This window comes from Pseudophryne corroboree, chromosome 3 (assembly GCF_028390025.1).
Source record: "Pseudophryne corroboree isolate aPseCor3 chromosome 3, aPseCor3.hap2, whole genome shotgun sequence".
Classification (NCBI taxonomy): Eukaryota; Metazoa; Chordata; class Amphibia; order Anura; family Myobatrachidae; genus Pseudophryne; species Pseudophryne corroboree.
Window position 1 is genome coordinate 158,008,072 of NC_086446.1, and position 24,470 is coordinate 158,032,541.

The 24,470-nt window shown below is 45.7% G+C and overlaps 1 protein-coding gene across 5 annotated transcripts in view; it reads left to right on the forward strand.

Moving 5' to 3' along the window:
- The window catches only part of ANTXRL (ANTXR like), a 367,823-nt gene that overhangs the window by 252,962 nt on the left and 90,391 nt on the right, over window positions 1–24,470 (forward strand). For all 5 annotated transcript variants that reach the window (XM_063958514.1, XM_063958515.1, XM_063958516.1 and 2 more), the window contains 5 exons: window positions 11,442–11,540; window positions 12,902–12,971; window positions 18,615–18,693; window positions 21,991–22,086; window positions 23,483–23,521. In XM_063958514.1, coding sequence (XP_063814584.1) covers window positions 11,442–11,540; window positions 12,902–12,971; window positions 18,615–18,693; window positions 21,991–22,086; window positions 23,483–23,521 — 383 coding nt within the window. The remainder of the gene's footprint in view (window positions 1–11,441; window positions 11,541–12,901; window positions 12,972–18,614; window positions 18,694–21,990; window positions 22,087–23,482; window positions 23,522–24,470) is intronic.

The following is a 24,470-nucleotide window of genomic DNA, read 5'->3' on the forward strand; positions in this document are numbered from 1 at the left end:
CAGCCCAAAAAGGGGTGTGTTTTTGCTGGCAAGGGGCGTGGCCACACAATAGTAACTCCAATTCCAATTACGCCACACAGTACTGCAACTTTATTCACATTTGATCATGCGATAGTGTCCCTAATTCATATTACATCCCACAGTAGTATCACTTTACCTTATAAACGTTACTCCTCACAGTAGAGCCCCTTATTCACATTACATCACACTGAATTGCTCCTTATTCACATTACACCACACCCTATTGCTCTTTATTCACATTAGACGACACAGTATTGCCCTTTCTATACGCAACGCCACATAGTAGAGCACCTAATACACATAATGCCACAGAGTAATGCCCCTTACACATATGAGACACATTATTAATGTCCTTATAAACATAATGCACCTTACACATTATGACAACCTTTATTAATGCCCTTTTACACATACTGTAATGTCCCTTATACATATGCAGCACATATTTAATGCCCTTATACACATGACACACATAGTGCCCCCTACACATTTGCTGCACATTATTAGTGCCCCTATACACATAATGACACACATACAGTAGTAACCTGTTACACATATGCCGCACATTATTAATGCCCTTATACACATGACACACATAGTGCCCCTTACACATATGTGCACAATATTAATGCATTTTTACATGACACACATAATGCTCCTAACTCATATTCCGAACACTACTGCACAACCAACCCACTCACATGCACACAGCACTCACACTGCCACTAACACTGTGAACTCTGCCTATGCTTGGATACAGATGTGTCCTTATAAATCTTGCCTCAATGCTAACGTCGGGCACCTTTTTTTTATGAAAATGCATCTTATTTGCATTGCTATGTGGCTAGGATGCACAAGCAGCTTCTGCTGATTACAATGATATGCAGCATGCCTATATACTGTGTGAGACTGTGGCTGTATCTGCATATGAAATGCTGCTCACAGAATATAGGCACGTCGCATATCATTTTAATCAGCAGAAGCTGCTGATGCCCCTAGGCAAATCAAATGCCCTAGGCAATTGCCTAGTTTGCCTATGCCTATGGCCGGCTCTGTGATTGCCAATCAGTGTTGCTTCCTAAGTGGACAGTTTGATTTCACAGAAGTGTGATTGACTTATTTTTTTGAGCAGTGTATGTATATATATATATTTCTCTAACGTCCTAAGTGGATGCTGGGACTCCGTAAGGACCATGGGGAATAGCGGCTCCGCAGGAGACAGGGCACAAAATAAAAGCTTGAGATATCAGGTGGTGTGCACTGGCTCCTCCCCCTATGACCCTCCTCCAAGCCAGTTAGATTTTTGTGCCCGGCCGAGAAGGGTGCAAACTAGGTAGCTCTCCAGAGCTGCTTAGAATAAAAGTTTAGTTAGGTTTTTTTATTTTCAGTGAGTCCTGCTGGCAACAAGCTCACTGCATCGTGGGACTAAGGGGAGAAGAAGCGAACTCACCTGAGTGCAGAGTGGATTGGGCTTCTTAGGCTACTGGACTTTAGCTCCAGAGGGACGATCACAGGTTCAGCCTGGATGGGTCACCGGAGCCGCGCCGCCGTCCCCCTTACAGAGCCAGAAGAGACGAAGGTCCGGTGAAAGCGGCGGCAGAAGACATCCTGTCTTCAAGACTAAGGTAGCGCACAGCACCGCAGCTGTGCGCCATTGCTCTCAGCACACTTCACACTCCGGTCACTGAGGGTGCAGGGCGCTGGGGGGGAGCGCCCTGAGATGCAATATAACACACATATACCTTAGCTGGCAAAAGGAATACATCACATATAGCTCCAGGGCTATATGGATGTATTTTTTCCCCTGCCATTTTACACAAAAAAGCGGGAGTTAAGGACGTCGTGAAGGGGCGGGGCCTATCTCCTCAGCACACTGGCGCCATTATTCCCTCACAGCTCCGCTGGAAGGACGGCTCCCTGATTCTCCCCTGCAGTACTGCATCTGATTCAGGGTAAAAAAGAGAAGGGGGGGCATTTTGGCAGCAAATAACTAGATTAACAGCAGCTATAAGGGATTAACACTTATATAAGGTTATCCCTGTATATATATAGCGCTGGGTGTGTGCTGGCAGACTCTCCCTCTGTCTCTCCAAAGGGCTAAGTGGGGTCCTGTCCTCTATCAGAGCATTCCCGGTGTGTGTGCTGTGTGTCGGTACGCGTGTGTCGACATGTATGAGGAGGAAAATGAGGTGGAGGCGGAGCAGTTGCCTGTGTTAGTGATGTCACCCCCTAGGGAGTCGACACCTGACTGGATGATTGTGTTTAAGCAATTAAGTGATAATGTCAGCAATTTACAAAAAACTGTTGACGACATGAGAAAGCCGGCAAATCAATTAGTGCCTGTTCAGGCGTCTCAGACACCCTCAGGGGCCCTAAAACGGCCGCTACCTCAGTGGGTCGACACGGATCCAGATACAGATACTGAATCTAGTGTCGACGGTGACGAGACAAACGTAATGTCCAGTAGGGCCACACGTTACATGATCACGGCAATGAAAGAGGCATTGAACCTTTCTGACACTACAAATACCTCAAAGGCGGGTATTATGTGGGGTGTGAAAAAACTGCCAATAGTTTTTCCTGAGTCTGAGGAAATAAATGAGGTGTGTGATAAAGCGTGGGTTTCCCCCGATAAAAAACAGCTAATTTCTAATAAGTTATTAGCACTATACCCTTTCCCGCCAGAGGTTAGGGCACGGTGGGAAACACCCCCTAGGGTAGATAAGGCGCTCACACGTTTATCTAAACAAGTAGCGTTACCGTCCCCTGATACGGCCACCCTCAAAGAACCAGCTGATAGGAGGCTGGAAAATATCCTGAAAAGTATATACACACATACTGGTGTTATACTGCGACCAGCAATCGCATCAGCCTGGATGTGCAGTGCTGGAGTCGCATGGGCGGATTCCCTGACTGAGAATATTGATACCCTGGATAGGGACAATATTCTGTTAACTATAGAACATTTAAAGGATGCATTGCTATATATGCGTGATGCGCAGAGGGATATTTGTACCCTGGCATCAAGAGTAAGCGCAATGTCCATCTCTGCCAGAAGAGCATTATGGACCAGACAGTGGTCAGGGGACGCAGATTCCAAACGGCACATGGAAGTATTGCCGTATAAGGGGGAGGAGTTATTTGGGGCTGGTCTAACAGACCTGGTGGCCACGGCAACGGCTGGAAAATCCACCTTTTTACCCCAGGTTACTTCACATCAACAGAAAAAGACACAGTCTTTTCAAACTCAGTCCTTTCGTTCCCATAAGTACAAGCGAGCAAAAGGTCACTCTTTTCTGCCCAAGGGCAGAGGAAGAGGAAAAAGGCAGCACCATGCAGCCGCTTCCCAGGAGCAGAAGCCCTCCCCTGCTTCTGCCAAGTCTTCAGCATGACGCTGGGGCTTTACAAGCAGACTCAGACACGGTGGGGGCCCGTCTCAAGTATTTCAACGCGCAGTGGGCTCACTCGCAAGTGGATCCCTGGATTCTACAGGTAGTATCACAGGGGTACAAACTGGAATTCGAGGCGTTTCCTCCTCATCGGTTCCTGAAGTCTGCTTTACCAAAGTCTCCCTCCGACAGGGAGGCAGTTCTGGAAGCCATTCACAAGCTGTACTCCCAGCAGGTGATAATCAAGGTACCCCTCTTACAACAGGGGAAGGGGTATTATTCCACACTATTTGTGGTACCGAAGCCGGACGGCTCGGTGAGACCAATATTAAATCTAAAATCTTTGAACACTTACATAAAAAGGTTCAAATTCAAGATGGAGTCACTCAGAGCGGTGATAGCGAACCTGGAAGAGGGGGACTATATGGTGTCGCTGGACATCAAGGATGCTTATCTCCACGTCCCAATATATCCTTCTCACCAAGGGTACCTCAGGTTTGTAGTACAAAACTGTCATTATCAGTTTCAGACGCTGCCGTTTGGATTGTCCACGGCGCCTCGGGTCTTTACCAAGGTAATGGCCGAAATGATGATTCTTCTACGAAGAAAAGGCATCTTAATTATCCCTTACTTGGACGATCTCCTGATAAGGGCAAGAACCAAGGAACAGTTAGAAGTCGGAGTGGCACTATCTCAGGTAGTGCTAAGTCAGCACGGATGGATTCTAAATATTCCAAAATCGCAGCTGATTCCAACGACACGTCTACTGTTCTTAGGAATGATTCTGGACACAGTCCAGAAGAAGGTGTTTCTCCCGGAGGAGAAGGCCAGGGAGTTATCCGAGCTAGTCAGGAACCTCCTAAAACCAGGACAGGTCTCAGTGCATCAGTGCACAAGGGTCCTGGGAAAAATGGTGGCTTCTTACGAAGCGATTCCATTCGGAAGATTCCATGCAAGAACTTTTCAGTGGGATCTACTGGGAAAATGGTCCGGATCGCATCTTCAGATGCATCAACGGATAACCCTGTCGCCAAGGACAAGGGTGTCTCTCCTGTGGTGGCTTCAGAGGGCTCATCTACTAGAGGGCCGCAGATTTGGCATTCAGGATTGGATCCTGGTAACCACGGATGCCAGCCTGAGAGGCTGGGGAGCAGTCACACAGGGAAGGAATTTCCAGGGCTTGTGGTCAAGCATGGAAACATCTCTTCATATAAACATTCTAGAACTAAGGGCCATTTACAATGCCTTAATTCAAGCAAAACCTCTGCTTCAGGGTCAGGCGGTGTTGATCCAGTCGGACAACATCACGTCCGTCGCCCACATAAACAGACAGGGCGGCACGAGAAGCAGGAGGGCAATGGCAGAAACTGCAAGGATTCTTCGCTGGGCGGAAAATCATGTGATAGCACTGTCAGCAGTGTTCATTCCGGGAGTGGACAACTGGGAAGCAGACTTCCTCAGCAGACACGACCTTCACCCGGGAGAGTGGGGACTTCACCCAGAAGTCTTCCACCAAATTGTAAACTGTTGGGAAAGACCAAAGGTGGACATGATGGCGTCACGTCTAAACAAAAAACTGGACAGATATTGCGCCAGGTCAAGAGACCCTCAGGCAATAGCAGTGGACGCTCTGGTAACGCCGTGGGTGTACCAGTCAGTGTATGTATTCCCTCCTCTGCCCCTCATACCGAAAGTATTGAGAATCATAAGAAGGAGAGGAGTAAGAACTATACTCGTGGTTCCGGATTGGCCAAGAAGGTCTTGGTACCCGGAACTTCAAGAGATGCTCACGGCCTCTACCTCTAAGACAGGACCTGCTACTGCAGGGGCCTTGTCTGTTCCAAGACTTACCGCGGCTGCGTTTGACGGCATGGCGGTTGAACGCCGGATCCTGAAGGACAAGGGCATTCCAGAAGAAGTCATCCCTACTCTGGTAAAAGCCAGAAAGGAAGTAACCGCAAAACATTATCACCGCATTTGGCGTAAATATGTTGCGTGGTGTGAGGCCAAGAAGGCCCCTACACAGGAATTTCAACTGGGTCGTTTCTTGCATTTCCTGCAAACAGGACTAAAATTAGGGTCCATTAAGGTTCAAATTTCGGCCCTGTCGATATTCTTCCAGAAAGAACTGGCTTCAGTACCTGAAGTTCAGACATTTGTGAAAGGGGTGCTGCACATACAGCCTCCTTTTGTGCCTCCAGTGGCACCTTGGGATCTCAATGTTGTGTTGAGATTTCTAAAATCACACTGGTTTGAACCATTGTCTACGGTAGATTTAAAATATCTCACGTGGAAGGTGTCGATGCTGTTGGCCTTGGCTTCAGCTAGGCGTGTGTCAGAATTGGCGGCTTTATCATGTAAAAGCCCTTACCTAAATTTTCATTCTGACAGGGCGGAATTGAGGACTCGTCCTCAATTTCTACCTAAGGTGGTTTCTGCATTTCACATGAACCAACCTATTGTGGTACCTGCGGCTACTAGGGACTTAGAGGACTCTAAGTTGCTGGACGTTGTCAGGGCCTTGAAAATATATGTTTCCAGGACGGCTGGAGTCAGGAAAACTGACTCGCTGTTTATCCTGTATGCACCCAACAAGCTGGGTGCTCCTGCTTCAAAGCAGACGATTGCTCGTTGGATTTGTAGTACAATTCAGCTTGCACATTCCGTGGCAGGATTGCCACAGCCAAAATCAGTAAAAGCCCATTCCACAAGGAAAGTGGGCTCATCTTGGGCAGCTGCCCGAGGGGTCTCGGCTTTACAACTTTGCCGAGCAGCTACTTGGTCAGGGGCAAACACGTTTGCTAAATTCTACAAATTTGATACCCTGGCTGAGGAGGACCTGGAGTTCTCTCATTCGGTGCTGCAGAGTCATCCGCACTCTCCCGCCCGTTTGGGAGCTTTGGTATAATCCCCATGGTCCTTACGGAGTCCCAGCATCCACTTAGGACGTTAGAGAAAATAAGATTTTACTTACCGATAAATCTATTTCTCGTAGTCCGTAGTGGATGCTGGGCGCCCATCCCTAGTGCGGATTGTCTGCAATACTTGTATATAGTTATTGTTACAAAAAATTCGGGTTATTATTGTTGAGCCATCCTTTCAGAGGCTCCTTTAAATTTATCATACTGTTAACTGGGTTCAGATCACGAGTTGTACGGTGTGATTGGTGTGGCTGGTATGAGTCTTACCCGGGATTCAATATCCTTCCTTATTATGTACGCTCGTCCGGGCACAGTATCCTAACTGGCTTGGAGGAGGGTCATAGGGGGAGGAGCCAGTGCACACCACCTGATATCTCAAGCTTTTATTTTGTGCCCTGTCTCCTGCGGAGCCGCTATTCCCCATGGTCCTTACGGAGTCCCAGCATCCACTACGGACTACGAGAAATAGATTTATCGGTAAGTAAAATCTTATTATATATTATATTATATTATATATATATATATATATATATATATATATATAAATCTATATCATACCTGCCTACCTGACCCTCTCAATGAGGGAGAAAATGCTCTGTTCCTGGACTTTCTGGTAATGTATGATTGCCATCACCTGTGGTGAGCTAGTTAATTGATAAGAAAGGAGAGGGTCAGGTAGGCAAGTATGATATAGATATATATATCTTTAAAAAGCACATTTATTTGATAATTAGTATTTATTTTATTGTGTTTTTTTTTATTAGTGTACCCCTTTCAGACATAGCCAAAAACCCAGGAATTTGCTGGAGCATGCCGAGTTGACTTGGGTCCTGCTTATGTCTGAAAGGATCAGACCAGAGATCACAGTTCCAAGTCCACAGCAATCGACTGGCTTATCTCTGAAAAGTGCCACCTGGATCTAAAAACTGAGTTTGCTAATTGGCTGCCCAGGGCTGTTACAGATGGCCTTATCAGTGGCAGATGACTGCAAAAAGCATCCCCTTTAAATGACTTTACACTGAATGCCAGGGCAGACATGGCTTATGTGTAAAAGGGGTTGACCCGGGTAAAAATGAGTCTGCGGTGTAGTGTGAATGTGGTTCTCTGAGCTGGGACCCGAGTTATGCCTGTGTTGAAAAACCTGAGTTGGAGCACTGTGTATTTGGGGCATATGACTGAAAGGGGTACCACCGACAGCCCAAATGTGGGCCTTCTGTTCCACTGCAAATGTGGTAGCCGGTTAGCTGCAAAACAACAGAAAATGATAAGTTAACTCTTATTACTTTAAGGTTGCGCCTGCGCTGTAAAACTACTGGGATAGTAAGTTAGAGCCATAATTTGCGTTGAATCTTGGCAAATAATGATAGGTCTTCAAGGGAGAGATGTATCAAGTCTTGAAGCATACTTACCTAATCTCCTGCAAGGTTTGGGTGAATCATGATTTTTTTTCCGTTAAGTCCCCTGGTACAGTGCGTGGATTTCTCACAACCCAGTGAAGCGGCAGGATCAGGAGAATAATACTGCGAATTGTGGGAAGTAGGTCGCAGGCAGGCCATTATGATGTGTCAGTAGGCGGGGTCTAATGATGTGAAAAGCCCAGCCCCACCCTCGGAGCGGTCACTTTATCAATCTCCGAGATTTGATACTTCTCCCCCTAAATGAGGCCATTTTATCTTGAAATGCTATAACATAGTGAAAAAGTTGAGGGTTGGCACACAGATAACCTATATTGTATCTTCAATGACCTTTGTGGATGGCATGTATTTTCTAATGTAATAGAAATTGTACCTATTGATAGAAGAAATATAAAAGAAATGATGTGGAATCATTCTGGCTAGTACAGATGGTGTAGTGGCTAGCATTACTGCCTCACAGCACTGAGGTCATGGGTACGATTCCCAACTGTGTGGAGTTTGTATATTCTCCCCGTACTTGCGTGGGTTTCCTCTGGGTACTCCAGTTTCCTCCCACTCTCCAAATATATACTGATAGGTTAAGTGGCTATGGACAAAAATCAACACACAAGTACAAAGCAATGGAAACAGCGTTGATGAGGAAAGAATGATTGTAATAACACCAGATGGAGTAGATTAAAACACCTCTATTTAATGTATAAATTCACAATATAAAAACATGCATATATCAGTTGATAAAGCCAATAAGATTATAATATTAGAAAAATTAATAAATCAAAACAGTAATTTGCATGAGCACAGCCCTATCCTTCATCAATGAGGTTATACCAGATCACCGTATTCTGTCGCTAGTCCTGTTTCTATGACGACCTTCCAATGTATGACAATAATATACAATAGTAGTATTATTTTCTTGAAATAATACTACCAGACTCTTGATGGATGGGGTCCTGAAGATAGCAGCTTTTACATGCATGCATTTTGGAATCTCCTGGAGTCCGTGTAGTGGAGCCAGAACGTCTAATGAAAGTAAACAAGGTCACTTGTACTGATGCCGTGATGGGTTGGGGGTCTAGGACTAGCGACAGAAAACTGTGATCCCATAAAACCTTATTGAAGGATAGGGCTGTGCTCATCCAAATTGCTATTTTTTATTTATTCATTTTTATAATATTAGAATTTTATTGTCTTTATCAACTGATATCTGCATATTTTTATATTGTGAATCTACACTTTAAATAGAGGTGTTTTTAACTATTCCATCTGGCATTATTACAGTCGCTGTTTCTATTACTTTGTGCTTGTGTGTGTATTTTGGGGAGTGACTGCCCTGGTTATTAAACAGCTTCTAGGAAAACACAGCCCTGTGTAACACCTGAATAGAAATACTAGATAATTCCTACAGTATCTTTCTTTACGGCATACTTGCCTACTCTCCCGGAATGGCCGGGAGGTTCCCGAAAATTGTGTGGTGCTCCCGGCCCTCTGGAACAGTTGGCAAGTCTCACGGCCAGTAGCCAAGCCCCTGTACCCCCCAGGAGCAGCACACGAATGTCGGCAAGCATGCATTATGGACAAAAATTAATCTTAGTGTGTAAGTGTGTGCATGTACATGGCCCGACTAGATGGGCCAAGTGGGTCTTATCTGCCGTCACATTTTTTGTTTCTATGTTTATTGTGATATAACTGCATGCAGGGGCGTTTTAAGAGAGGTGTGGGCCCCTGTGCAGACTCAGAGTGTGCCCCCTTCTCTTCACGGCGCCGTAGTCTCCGGCATTGTGCCAGAGTCTACTGCGCATGCACAGGTCTCTGGAAACATGGCGCCCACCATGGTCCAGAGACAAATTTTGTACTGCGCATGCGCGGTGGCCATTTTGGGTGAGATTATTGCTGCGGCTCCTGTGGCTGCAGCGCCCGGTGCGGGGCTCTGGAAAGGTAAGTATTAAAACAACATGGGTGCAATGTGTGCGGTGTGGGCCCACCTGGACCCAGGGGCCTATGTGCACCGCACACATTGCACCCATGATAGAAACGCCAATGACTACGTCTTTAAAAAGACATGTGCTATCCGTGGCATTGTGAGATTTCTGACAGTCTGTGACAATTGTTTAGTCACTGACTGCCTGCTGTGAGAATGGAATTCGACCTGGGAGAAGGGCAGGATAAAGTGGGGATACCATCCTGGACCACAAAAAATGCAACTGAGATAGCACGACCATATTGAAGACTATTATACCCCTTTCACATCACACAATTAACCCGGTATCGACACGGTATATTGCCATGTCGAAACGGGTCAGTGTGCGATATGAAAGCACTTTGGCCGAATTAGCGGGTCGGACTGACCCGGTAATTTAACCCGGTAAAAAAGAAGGGTTATTACCGGGTTGAATACCGGGTCAGGTGCAGTGTGAATGGGAGCCGTTTTGATGCGACACGGCTCCCATTCACAGCATAGGGAGAGACGGCGCAGGAGATGAGCTTATCTCCCAGCACCGCCTCCACCCCCGCCCCTGCTGCTGCTGCGCCCCCCGCTGCTATGGCAACCGACACGGTATATTGCCGGGTCGGAAAGCCACCAAAGCAGAGCAAATGCTGGATCCCACCCGGTAAGGACACGTTTCTCTTACTGGGTTGGATCCGGCATTTGCGATCTGAAAGCGGCATTAGTGACCATAAGCAAAATACTGGAAGTTTCAAATATTTTTATTAATGGTGGAAAAATGAAAGCCAGCAAGTGTTTTCCAGCAAATTAAAGTGTTTACAGTATTTGGGGTATTGCAAATATTTGTAAAGTGATTTTATTTAGTATTTTTATAGTAGATTGTAAAAAGTTTGAAAAAACTATTTTAGCTCCCAAGTTCAAAATCCCCCTCCCATCAATAATGCACTGCCCCATACCTGTCCCACATCATTTAACCCATTATTGAGCGTCTTGGAGAAAATCACATGAAGACTGACATGTCTGTTAGCCGAAATATGCTATATAAACCCCTACAAGTGCATGGTTATTCATTGGGAGGGGTGTACCAGATGTTCTGCACTGTGTCCCGACATCTATACATTTAAAGTAAAGATCATCACTACCTTTTCTCCTGCTCAGGTGGGTGTGCACAAAAAAAGGTCAATGTCCTCTCACAATGTACTGCAAGTTTGGAATTGAATTGAAAATGCAGTTTCCAGTGCAAATTCGCCGTGACAAATGGCTCACAGGTCCCAACTCACTCCTAAGTGAATCCACCCCTTATTGTTTATTTAAATCTTTTGGCTGCTTTTGAGATTCGAGGGACAAGTGTGAGGGTGTGATATCAGGACTTACATCTAGCAGCATTGCCCCGACTGTGCATTGATGTGACTTGTATCATCACACAGCAGGGGCAGGAGGTTGTAATTTGCATTGGAAGAATGTGAAATAGGATTCGCAAAGGTGTCCTACTCTGCCGGGAATCCAGGGCAGAGTCCCCCAAGTGTGTGTTTGATCATTAGGTCTGGTTTAGAGAAAATGATGCTGAGCACACCTTATGATTCACTTCTAGCTCATCAAAAACTGACATTCATTCTTCCGCACATTCATGCATTGAGCCTCATGAAATGAAACCTTTTTTATTAATTTGTGTACTTACTTAGTTTCCACTGTATTGAGTATCAATGAATATTTCCAATTTACACCTCTCTCTTTTGTCTTCTTATTTCAGAGTCCTTCCAGGTAGTGGTACGAGGGAATGGCTTCTACCATGCCCGAAATATTAATCAAGTGCTGTGCAGCTTTAAAGTGAATGATAGCATTACTATAAGTAAGATTCAGTCCCGATTACAAAACTTGTTTCCCAAATGGCCATATAAACTGCAGCATAACTTGTAATGTCTAATAAACATTATTTGTTAGCACTGGACAGCAATGCAAAATGCAATACTGATAAATCTAAAAACATTTAAGGGCCCCATACACTAGAACGATAATGCCCGATTTCAGATGAGTCCATGTTTATCTTGACCTTTAACAAGATTAACTGAGACTGGGCAATTGGACTTAATCCCCTGCTGTAATGTGTTAATCCCCTGTTGTATTGTTCTCTGTATTGTATTGCAGCTGAGAACAATAGATGAAGGGTTTATGTTAATAAACCATGTTGTGCCTAGACGCAGCAAACTAGCCAAGATAACCTTGGACCCATCTGTATGCCGGTTCCCGCAGGCATGGCAGGGATTGCATAAGATATATTGCATGCAAAATGTACCAAATCGTATGAAATCGTATGGAACCACTCCCGGGAAGCTTCCAGGAGAGTTCAAGGGAAATCGTCTCCGACTTCAGCCTCAGACATACAGTTGTAGTTTATAGGGCCCTTTACTGTAATTACTATAGCATGTTACCTGTGTGTTTGGAGTGCTTTTAGGGGTGTATTCATGAAGCAGTGAAAAGTGTGGAGAAGTGAGCCAGTGGAGAAGTTGCCCATGTCAACCAATCAGCATTGAAGTAACATTTATAATTTGCATACTATACAGTTGTATGGAGCAGCTGATTGGTTGCCATGGGCAACTTCTCCACAGGCTCACTTCTCCACTCTTTTCACCTCTTCACGAATAGACCCCTAATGTTTGCGCAGTATAAGTGAGCAAGTTAGGTAATGTAGAGTGCAAGATAGATTATGGCCAGGATGTAATGAAGTCCGAGTTCGGTATCTGTGCGGGGTGGCAGCTGAACTTGAACATTTTTTTAAAGGAGTAATCATGTACAATGCTAAACCATCCCTTGTACATGATTGCCCTTTAAACAAAACATCCGAGTTTGGCCAGCATCGCGAAAGGCCGCTGAATTCGGACTCCATTATATCCCACCCCATATTTGCTAATTTTGTTAATCATAATATCAAGGTTTCTCTATTGAATTGTGTGCGATGAGAATAAGAGACAAGAGAGGCAAACTTTCTAGATCATAATTAAATGCTAAAACCACTATGAGCTATAAGGTTAAATACTGTATATCCCTATGTTATTTGACTGAGACAGCAAAAACATTACAATCAGTAGATTGCATATTCTGTTAATACATCCTTTAGCTGTCATTGTGATGTTCCACCGTGTTCAGTCATTTTCATTAGCCTGTTAGAAAGTGGTCTTTAAATCCAGAGTATCCTATTTTGCTGTCTTCCAGATGAAAAACCATCCGATTTACAAGACACCTACCTGCTATGTCCTGCCCCTGTCATTGAAGAAGTTGGACAGTATGTATTGTTTTTTCATCTTGTATCTGCTCTTTTTAATGTACTGTACTGTACTGTCCCTATAAAATATACTTAGAATAAGCAAAAGGCACCCCATTGAATGTAGTAGCCGAGTTCCAATTATTACCACTCCAATATGATATGAATAGGACTGTTTCTCTTACGTCCTAGAGCACAGGTTCTCAAACTCGGTCCTTAGGACCCCACACAGTGCATGTTTTGCAGGTCTCCTCACAGAATCGCAAGTGAAATAATTAGCTCCACCTGTGGACCTTTTACAATGTGTCAGTGAGTAATTAATACACCTGTGCACCTGCTGTGTTACCTGCAAAACATGCACTGTGTGGGGTCCTGAGGACCGAGTTTGAGAACCACTGTCCTAGAGGATGCTGGGTCCTTTTTTTTTTGTACCATGGGGTATAGACGGGTCCACCAGGAGCCATTGGCACTTTAAGAGTTTGAGAGTGTGGGCTGGCTCCCCCCTCTATGCCCCTCCTACCAGACTCAGTCTAGAAACTGTGCCCGAGGAGACGACACACTTCGAGAGAAGGAAATACACAGATAGTGGTGAGATTCATACCAGCTCACACAACAAGGTAAATCCGGCCAACATGCCGGAAAACTCAGCAATAGCTGAAACAGTACTGAAACAGTAAATAACGCAGAACTTACCTAGGACCAAGGCAGTACTGAACCAAATAACCACTGCACGATAAAGAAGCGATGGGCGGGCACTCAGCATCCTCTACGGACTACGAGAAAAGGATTTACCGGTAGGTAATTAAAATCCTATTTTCTCTAACGTCCTATAGGATGCTGGGGTCCATATTAGTAACATGGGGATGTACCAAAGCTCCCAGAATGGGAGGTAGAGCACACAGGCTCCTGCAGAACTGCTTGACCAAACTTGAGGTCATCAGAGGCCAAAGTATCGAAGTTGTAAAACTTAGCAAACGTGTTTGATCCAGCCCAAGTAGCTGCCCGGCAAAGCTGTACTGCCGAGACACCTCGGGCAGCCGTCCAGGAAGAACCCACCTTACGAGTAGAGTGGGCCTTAACAGATTTTGGACACGGCTATCCTGTCGTAGAATATGCATGCTGGATGGTGAACCTGATCCAGCGTGAAATCGACTGCTTAGAAGCAGGACACCCAATTTTCAATTTTCTTGGGATTACAGAGGACAAACAGAGAGTCCGATTTCCTGTGACGAGCCATCCTCGTCACATAAATCTTCAAAGCCCTCACAACATCCAAGGCCTTTGAAGCAATTGAGGAGTCAGTAGCCACTGGCACCACAATAGGTTGGTTGATATGAAAAGCCGACACAACCTTAGGAAGGAACTGCTGACGAGTCCTGAGTTCCGCCCTATCTTCGTGGAAGACCAGATAGGGACTTTTACAGGACAAAGCTCCCAATTCCGACACACGTCAAGCAGAAGCCAAGGCCAACAAAGTTACCGCCTTCCACTTTAGAAAATTCATTTCAGCCTCCTGTAGAGGCTCAAACCAATACAATTGCAGGAACTGCAACACCACATCAAGATCCCAGGGTGCCGTTGGTGCCACAAAGGGAAGTTGGATGTGCAGTACCCCTTTCAAAAAGGTCTGAACCTCAGGGAGGGCAGCCAATTGTTTTTGGAAGAAAATGGATAAAGCTGAGATCTGGACCTTGATGGAGCCCAATCTCAGGCCCATATCCACACCTGCTTGAAGGAAAAGGAGAAAACGTCCAAGTTGAAACTCCACCGCAGGAAATTTCTTGGATTCACAACAAGACACATATTTTTTCCAAATTTGATGGTAATGTTTAGATGTTTCCCCCTTCCTAGCCTGTATCAGGGTAGGAATAACCTCGCTCAGAATACCATTCCGAGCTAAGATCTGGCGCTCAACCGCCATGCCGTCAAACGTAGCCGTGGTAAGTTTTGATAAGCGAATGGCCCCTGCAGCAGAAGATCCTCCTGAAGAGGTAGGGGCCTTGGATCTTCCAGCAGTAGATCCAGCAGATACGCGTACCAATCCTTCCTTGGCCAGTCTGGAGCAATGAGGATTGCCAGAACTTTTGTTCTTTTTACAAGTTGTAGTACTTTTGGAATTAGAGGAAGTGGAGGGAACACATACACTGACGTGAACACCCACGGTGTTACCAGTGCGTCCACCGCCACTGCCTGTGGGTCCCTCGACCTGGAACAGTACCTCCGCAGCTTCTTGTTGAGGCGGGAGGCCATCATGTCTATGTGAAGAACTCCCCACCAACCGGTTACCTCCTCGAACACCTTTGGGTGAAGGCCCCACTCTCCTGGATGAAGATCGTGTCTGCTGAGGAAGTCCGCTTCCCAGTTGTCTACTCTCGGAATGAATATATTTCCAACATCGCTACAGCGTGCCTTTCTGCCCAGAGTGAGGATTCTTGACACCTCATACATTGCAGCTGTACTCTTCGTTCCGTCTTGTCGGTTTATGTAGGCCACTGTGGTCACGTTGGACGACTGAACCTGGACGGCCCGATCCTGTAGAAGGTGTGCTGCTTGAAGAAGGCTGTTGTATACAGCTCTTAGCTCCAGGATGTTTATCGGAAGGGTCCTTGACCACCGTCCTTGGAAGGTTTTCCCCTGAGCGACTGCTCCCCAACCTCTTAGACTTGCATCCGTGGTTAGAAGGATTCAGTCCTGAACTCCGAACCCTCGGCCCTCCTGGAGGTGTGATAGTTGTAGCCACCAGAGGAGCGAAATCCTGGCTTACGGCGACAGACGTATCCTCTGGTGCATGTGTAGGTGAGATCCCGACCACTGGTCCAAGAGATTTAGTTGAAAGGATCGAGCATGAAACCTTCCGTACTGCAGAGCCTCGTAGGAGGCACCCATCTTCCCCAGAAGGGCGGATACACTGATGAACTGACACCCGGGAAGGCTTCAACACATCCCGGACCATTGTTTGAATCACCAACGCTTTCTCCACTGGTAGAAATACCCTCTGCACCTCCGTGTCGAGGATCATCCCCAGGAAAGACAGCCTCCTTGTCAGCTCCAGATGAGACTTTAGAAGGTTCAGGATCCAACCATGCTCCTTGCGTCGTGCAGATGCGTTGTGCAGATGCGCCGTGAGAGCAATGGAGCTTAACAACTTCTCCCTGGACGATGCCTTGATCAGCAGATCGTCCAGATATGGAATTATGTTCACCCCCTGCTTGCGGAGGAAAGCCATCACCTTGGTGAAGACCCTTGGTGCCGTGGAGAGACCGAACGGCAGTGCATGAAACTGATAGTGATCGTCTAAGAGTGCAGACCTGAGATAAGCCTGATGCGGCGACCAAATGGGAATGTGGAGGTACGCATCCTTGATGTCCAGGGACACCAGGAACTCCCCCTCCAACTGTCCTGAGATGACTGCTCTCAGAGACTCCATTTTGAATGTGAAGTCCCTGAGATAAGGGTTCAAAGATTTCAAGTTCAGAATTGGCCTGAACCATCCGGCTTCGGTACCACAAAAAGGTTCGAATAGTAACCTTTGTTCAACTGATGAGGTGGAACTGGAACATTGACCTCGGACACTATTAATTTTGAGATAGCGTCCAGTGGAATAGCTCTGTCTGGCGGTAAAGCCGGCAAGCCTGATTTGAAGAATTGGTGAGGTGGGAGAGTTTGAAACTCCAGCCTGTACCCCCAGGACACAATATCCTGTATCCAGGGGTCCAGGCCAGACGACACCCAGATGTGGCTGAAATGCCGGAGTCTTGCTTCCACCTGACCTACCTCCAGGCTTTGCAGTCCACCGTCATGCTGAGGACTTTGAGGTACCAGAAGCAGGCTTCTGGTCCTGGGAACCTGCGGGAGCAGGCTTTTTGGATCTGGCACGACCACCTCTAAAGAAGGTGTGAGAGGGCTTGTTCTTTCTAGGCCTAGCGGGCCGAAAGGACTGTGGCGTGTTGGGAGTAAAAGGCTTCTTTGTATCGGTGCAGCTGAGGGGAGAAAAGGAGACTTACCCGCGGTAGCCGTGGCAATCCACGCATCCAGCACCTCCCAAACAGAGCCATACCTGTATAGGGTAGACTCTCCACACTTTTCCTGGATTCCGCGTCCGCAGACCATTGGCGCAGCCAGAGACCCCTGCGAGTCGAGACGAACATGGAGGAGATCCCCGCAGCCATGGAACCCAGATCCTTCATGGATTCTACCAGGAACCCTGCAGAATCCTGTATGTTACGTAAAAATAAATCAATGTCACCTTTAGCCATCGTAGTCAAGTCCTCCTGCAGAGTGATTGACCACTTTGCTATAGCTTTTGAAATCCATGCACAGGCAATAGTAGGCCACAGTATAGCCCCTGAAGCCGTGTATATGGATTTGAGCGTAGCTTCCACCTTGCGATCTGCCTGGTTTTTTAACTCGGTAGATCCCGGGACTGGTAAGACCACCTGTTTTGACAGCATAGAGACAGAGGCGTCAAACAATAGGCGGGGACTCCCATTTTTTTCTATCATCTTCCGGGAAGGGAAAAGCAACCAGAACCTTTTTAGGGATCTGGATTTTTTTCTCCTGGTTTTCCCAGGCTTTTTAAAGATAGCATTTAATTCCTTAGATGCCGGGAAGGTGAGAGGGGCTTTCTTACTGTCTGTGAAAAAGGCCTCCTCAACCTGCTCAGGAGGTGTGTCAGAAATATGTAACACATCCCGCATGGTCTCAATCATCAACTGTACCACCTTAGCAAGTGATGCTGTCCCCCTCGACACATCCCCATCACAGTCTGCTGTGTCATAATCGGTATCCGTGTCATCCTGCATAATTTGAGCAAGAGCACGTTTGTGAGAATGTACCGCAGGGGGCCCCCGAGGGAGCAGTATCGGACCATACTGCCATAGAGGTAATCCGATGCTTTGGGCATAGCACTCAAATCTGTGATGCCGACAGACTGTGGCTTTTTTCTTGAGATGCCTCCTACGGCATTAGCATGTTTGCCCATCGCTACTGTGTCCCCCTCTGAATCAGACTATCATTATGTACATAAGAATTGTCTCTATACAAGTTCACTAAAGTTTTTTGCCCTCCCGACTCCTTAGTTAATACAGAAACTTTAGAATTTAACATAGACACCCAACCCCAATACAAGAAGCAAAATGTCTATAATATATATCAGGAAATACTGTATATATCTGGCACTGCATGTGTGGTATTAGATGCATGGGTAGGTGGTGCAACTCCTTTCTTACAGTTTGCTTTGCCTTGACTAACAACTGGGTGTAGGTAATGGAATGCGGTCAGGATCCCGATAGTCAAAATACCGATAGGGGGATCCCGACTGTCAGAATCCTACCAGAACCTGACAGTAAGTATGGAGGGATAGGCTGCAGGGGGATGCAGGAGGTTAGGAGGTATATATATATATATATATATATATATACATTTTCTCTCACAAGAAAACATGATAATTCTGTAGACTGTTAGATCATGCTGTCGGCCATTAAACACATGCAATTACTGGTAAAACATTTATGTATCCCATGTTATTCAAAGCATATGTATTATTTTCTCCATTGATTTTCTGCAGCACCCAAATTTGTGAATTTGGCTTAGTGTTGGAGAACAAAACAGATTAAAAAAAAAATGTATATAACACTTCTAATTCCCATATTTGTTGTTTCCCAGGGTAGTGTATCTACAGGTCAGCATGAACATGGGCCTTACCTACATCTCCAGCTCAGTCAGCATCACTAGCACACACTGTGTAAGTATCTCTCAAGCACACACTGTGTAAGTACCTCTCAAGCACCCACTGTGTAAATATCTCACAAGCACACACTGTGTAAGTACCTCTCAATAGCACACACTGTGTAAGTATCTCAATAGCACACACTGTGTAAGTATCTCACTAGCACACACTGTGTAAGTATCTCACAAGCACACACTGTGTAAGTATCTCACAAGCACACACTGTGTAAGTATTTCACAAGCACACACTGCGTAAGTATCTCACAAGCACACACTGTGTAAGTATCTAACAAGCGCACACTGTGTAAGTATCTCACAAGCACACACTGTGTAATTATCTAACAAGCACACAATGTGTAAGTATCTCACAAGCACAAACTGTGTAAGTATCTCACAAGCACACACTGTGTAAGTATCTCACTAGCACACACTGTGTAAGTATCTCACTAGCACACACTGTGTAAATATCTCACAAGCACACTTTGCGGAAGTATCTCACAAGCACATACTGTGTAAGTATCTCACAAGCACACACTGTGTAAGTATCTCACAAGCACACACTGTGTAAGTATCTCACTAACATACACTGTGTAAGTATCTCACAAGCACACAGTGTAAGTATCTCACAAGCACACACTGTGTAAGTATCTCACTAGCACACACTGTGTAAGTATATCACAAGCACACACTGTGTAAGTATCTCCCAAGCACACACTGTGTAAATATCTCACAAGCACACATTGTGTAAGTATCTCACTAGCATACACTGTGTAAGTATCTCACAAGCACACACTGTGTAAGCAGTGGTGCAAGTATGCGGGTACGCTCGGGTACGGAGTACCCTTAAGAATTTGGCAGCGGGTACGCAGTACCCACTACCACACACTTTGCCATTACCACAATTATAATGTGCCACAAAGCAACAAGACCATGGTTCTTGGCAGCATGACAGCTCCTCCCACTTTGTCAGGGTTACTGGGAGTGTGACAGTGGCTGTATTTTCCTGTTATAATGGAGGCATTACTATATCTTGTTATTAAATTGGGGGCATTACTATATATTTCTATTATACTGGAGGTATCACTATATATTTATAATATACTGGAGGCATTACCATATATTTTTAGCCTTGCCTCCAGATAAAAAAAAAAAAGGGGGCTGTGTCGTGTGGCCACGCCGCTAGTGACATGTAGTCACTCCCACTAGCAGCATGTGGCTACGCCCCCTCACAACACATGACCACACCCATTTTTCAACACTCAGAACCACTAAGAAAACATTTCTACTTGCACCACTGTGTGTAAGTATCTCACAAGCACACACTGTGTAAGTATCTCACAAGCGCACACTGTGTAAGTATCTCACAAGCGCACACTGTGTAAGTATCTTACAAGCACACACTGTGTAATAGATAAAGTGGAGATCAATTACCAACCAATCAGCTTCTGTCATTTTACAGCCTGTGTTTGAAAAATGACAGTGCTTTTTCTCTTTACTTTATCTCTCTCCATTCTTAGATACATCTCACACTCAGTATTGTTTTATGTGACTTTCGATTCAAATGACTGACTTCATTGTCTGCTGTTAAATATATAACTGTTTATGTTTTCATATCCACATCATTTTATATATTACATAGTTACACAAAGAGACAATGGGGGTAATTCTGAGTTGATCGCAGCAGGAATTTTGTTAGCAGTTGGGCAAAACCATGGCCCTCATTCCGAGTTGTTCGCTCGTTATTTTTTTCCGCAACGGAGCGATTAGTCGCTAACTGCGCATGTGCATTGTTCGCAGTGCGTCTGCGCCAAGTTAATTTGCTGAAAAGTTTGGTATTTTACTCACGGCTTAACGAAGAAATTTCTTCGTTCTGGTGATCGGAGTGAGATTGACAGGAAGTGGGTTTTTCTGGGCGGAAACTGGCCGTTTTATGGGTGTGTGCGGAAAAACGCTGCCGTTTCTGGGGAAAACGCGGGAGTGGCTGGAGATACGGGGGAGTGTCTGGGCAAACGCTGGGTGTGTTTGTGACGTCAAACCAGGAACGAAACTGACTGAACTGATCGCAGTGGCAGAGTTTGTCTCGAGCTACTCAGAAACTGCAAAGAAGTTTCTTTTTGCAATTCTTCTAATCTTTCGTTCGCAATTCTATTATGCTAAGATTCACTCCCAGTAGGCGGCGGCTTAGCGTGTGCAAAGCTGCTAAAAGCAGCTAGCGAGCGAGCAACTCGGAATGAGGGCCCATGTGCACTGCAGGGGAGGCAGATATAACGTGCAGAGAGAGTTAGATTTGGGTGGGTTATTCTGTTTCTGTGCAGGGTAAATACTGGCTGCTTTATTTTTACACTGCAATTTAGATTGCAGATTGAACACACCACATCCAAATCTAACTCTCTCTGCACATGTTATATCTGCCTCCCCTGCAGTGCACATGGGGGGTAATTCCAAGTTGATCGCAGCAGGATTTTTGATAGCAATTGGGCAAAACCATGTGCACTGCAGGGGAGGCAGATATAACATGTGCAGAGAGAGTTAGATTTGGGTGGGGTGTGTTCAATCTGCAATCTAATTTGCAGTGTAAAAATAAAGCAGCCAGTATTTACCCTGCACAGAAATAAAATAACCCACCCAAATCTAACTCTTTCTGCACATGTTATATCTGCCTCCCCTGCAGTGCACATGGGCCCTCATTCCGAGTTGTTCGCTCGCAAGGCGATTATAGCAGAGTTACACACGCTAAGCCGCCGCCTACTGGGAGTGAATCTAAACATCTTAAATGTGCGACCGATGTATTCGCAATATTGCGATCAAAACCGAGTTAGCAGTTTCTGAGTAACTCCAGACTTACTCTGCCTGTGCGATCAATTCAGTGCTTTTCGGTCCCGGCTGACGTCATAAACACACCCAGCGTTCGCCCAAGCACTCCCACCGTTTCTCCAGACACGCCTGCGTTTTTTCCGGAAACGGTAGCGTTTCCAGCCACACGCCCCTAAAACGCCGTACATCCGCCCAGTAACACCCATTTCCTGTCAATCACAATGCGTTCTCCGGAGCGACGAAAAAGCCGTGAGTAAAATTACTTTCTTCTTAGTAAAGTTACTTGACGCATGCGCAGTGCGAACATTACGCATGCGCACTAAGAGAATTCTCACTGCGATGCGATGAAAAATACCGAGCGAACAACTCGGAATGAGGGCCATGGTTTTGCCCAACTGCTAACAAAATTCCTGCTGCGATCAACTCAGAATTACCCCCAATGCCTTTTCTCATCTGCACATATTTCCACTGTAATGACATGGTTCAATAAATTCCACAGCCCACTGGGATAATCCTGTTCATCGCCTTGCTGATACTGTTTCTTCTACTGCTTCTGGCTCTACTCTGGTGGTTTTGGCCTCTTTGCTGCACAGTGGTGAGTACTGCAAGTACAACTAAAGAACAAAAAATTAGGGTGTCTATAGTTGATGGATAATGAATTACCAGTTAATAGAAGGGTCAGTAGCAGCACACGGTACCAGGCAGTGGCTGCAAAATAAAATCCCAGGATGGATAAAAATGGAGATAGATCAGCAAGTGATGCACATGTAGTATTATGGCTGCAAGTCACCAGTTGCACCACATCTGGCATAAATGACACAGTTCTGTCCACTTCACTGTAAGAAGCACATGGGATCATGTGAGGACAACTGTATCAATAAAGGAGAAGGAAGGACAGTGCTGTACTCCCTGCTCTGGCACCCGCCCCACCCCCTAGTGCATATGACATCATAATGTTTAATAACAATAGCTGTGGGAGCAGCTGCAGTGCAGCGGGGTGCACAGTGGAACAGGTTGACAGGGTGCTAGCAACTGTATCACCCCCTCGTCCTTGTGTCACACACTCCTTACTAAAGCACTGTTTAAGGAAAATATATAAAATGTGAACATTTCAAACCAAGGACACTTTCATAGTTAGCGTACTGTTATACCCCTTTTCCACTAAAGCACGGGTCGCAGCCCGTGCAACCCGTGCTACAGCCCCTTTTGAACAGCGCTCACCAACCCGGCATATTGCCGGGTTGGTAATGCTACTACTGACGCGGCAGTCATGTGATCATGTGATCTCCCAGCGCCGCCCTCCCTATACACTGTGAACGGGAGCCGTGTTGCCTCGACACGGCACCCGTTCACACTAGACAGCTAGCCGGGTTGTACACGTGTTTAACCCGGCTAGCTACCCGGGTAGGATTCCCGGATCACTTGATCCGGGAATTTGCCGGGGAATCCTTTTCCACTAGGGCAAAACACGGGTAAATGCGCGCCCCCGCACATTTACCCATGTTTCTAAGAGCTAGTGGAAAAGGGGTATTAGGCAGGGTTCTTTAGTGTAAGGGTGGGTAAGCTGCAAGATTTCTTACCAGATGGAGAAAACCTAGGAATCTGCATGAAACTTATATACTATTAAATACGTATATGTACTGTGTAAGGGAGGCAGTCAATTGACCGCCATTCGGGATCCCGGCTGTCAGGATAGCGACGCCGGAATCCCGACACCATGTGAAATACCGGCTGTCGTGATCCGGGCATCGGTCTCCTGACCGCCAGGATCTCATACTGATCCCCTGTGCAATACGTATCAATGGGAAATTAACTTTCTACTATTTAAGTTTAGATCCTATGGGGGGAAAAAATATGAAAAACTGTAAAGTATATCCAAGAAAAGAAAATGAGGACAATAATAGAATGCTTCCTTTTTTACATAGTATTATTCCTATCATGCTAACACATTACATTGTTTTACTAAGGTGTGTTAATTATGTTCTTGGTAGGTTATAAAAGAGCCACCACCACCTCCTCCTCCGGAGCCAGTAAGTATACAGACATTTTTATCTCTAACTCCTGTATGCCAAGGTTTACCAGCTCATTCTTACCAAGTACCCCCTTTTTTCAAAATAATACGTTTACCAATTGCCCCCTAATGTATATAAATGATTACCCAGCACCCCTCTAATATCATTTAAAATAAATCAAGTACACCTTAAGAGGGCCTATTTAGCAAATAATGGTGGGATATTACCACTAAACTTCCAAATAAACACAAATATGAAGTATGTAAAGGGAGATACATATGGAGAGATCCGTGCTTAAATTCTGAGCAATCGAGATTGCTTAGAAATTAAGCACGGATCTCTCCGTGTTTATGCCCCACAGTGATAGCGATGTGTAGCCCCGCACGGCGCTATCACTGACTCTAGATTTGGCATGCATTCATGCCACATCTAGTGATCGCTCATTTCACCGCTGGGTGAAATGAGCGCACCCCCCCCCCCCCCTGCTCAGCACACAGATCTGTGCTAGATCGCCCAGCACACATCTCCCCCGTGTGTACGCGGCTTTAAGCTAGTCAGATTGCTTAGAATTTAAGCACGGACCTCTCCGTGTGTACACCCCTTTAGACTTATGGTCAGATAGCTTCTTATCTAGAATTTTGATGGCAGACAGGAATAACTTGACCCATCTACTCTGCCCTAAATACATGTACGCATGCACACATGCTAGGGTTAATTCTTTTTGTTGAGAGTCAATCAACCTACCAGTATATTTTTGGGTTGTGGGAGGAAACCACGCGAGTATGGGGAGAATATATAAACTCCACACAGTTAGGGCCATGGTGGAAAGCAAACCTCAGTGCTGTTAGAATGTAATGCTAACCGTTACACCTTCTGCAGTGCTCTCTCCTTTTCCTGTTACTACTGTGAAGCTTTCAGATTTTCCACGCTCCAGAATGCAAAGCATTTGGAGTTGGCCCTGACAGCA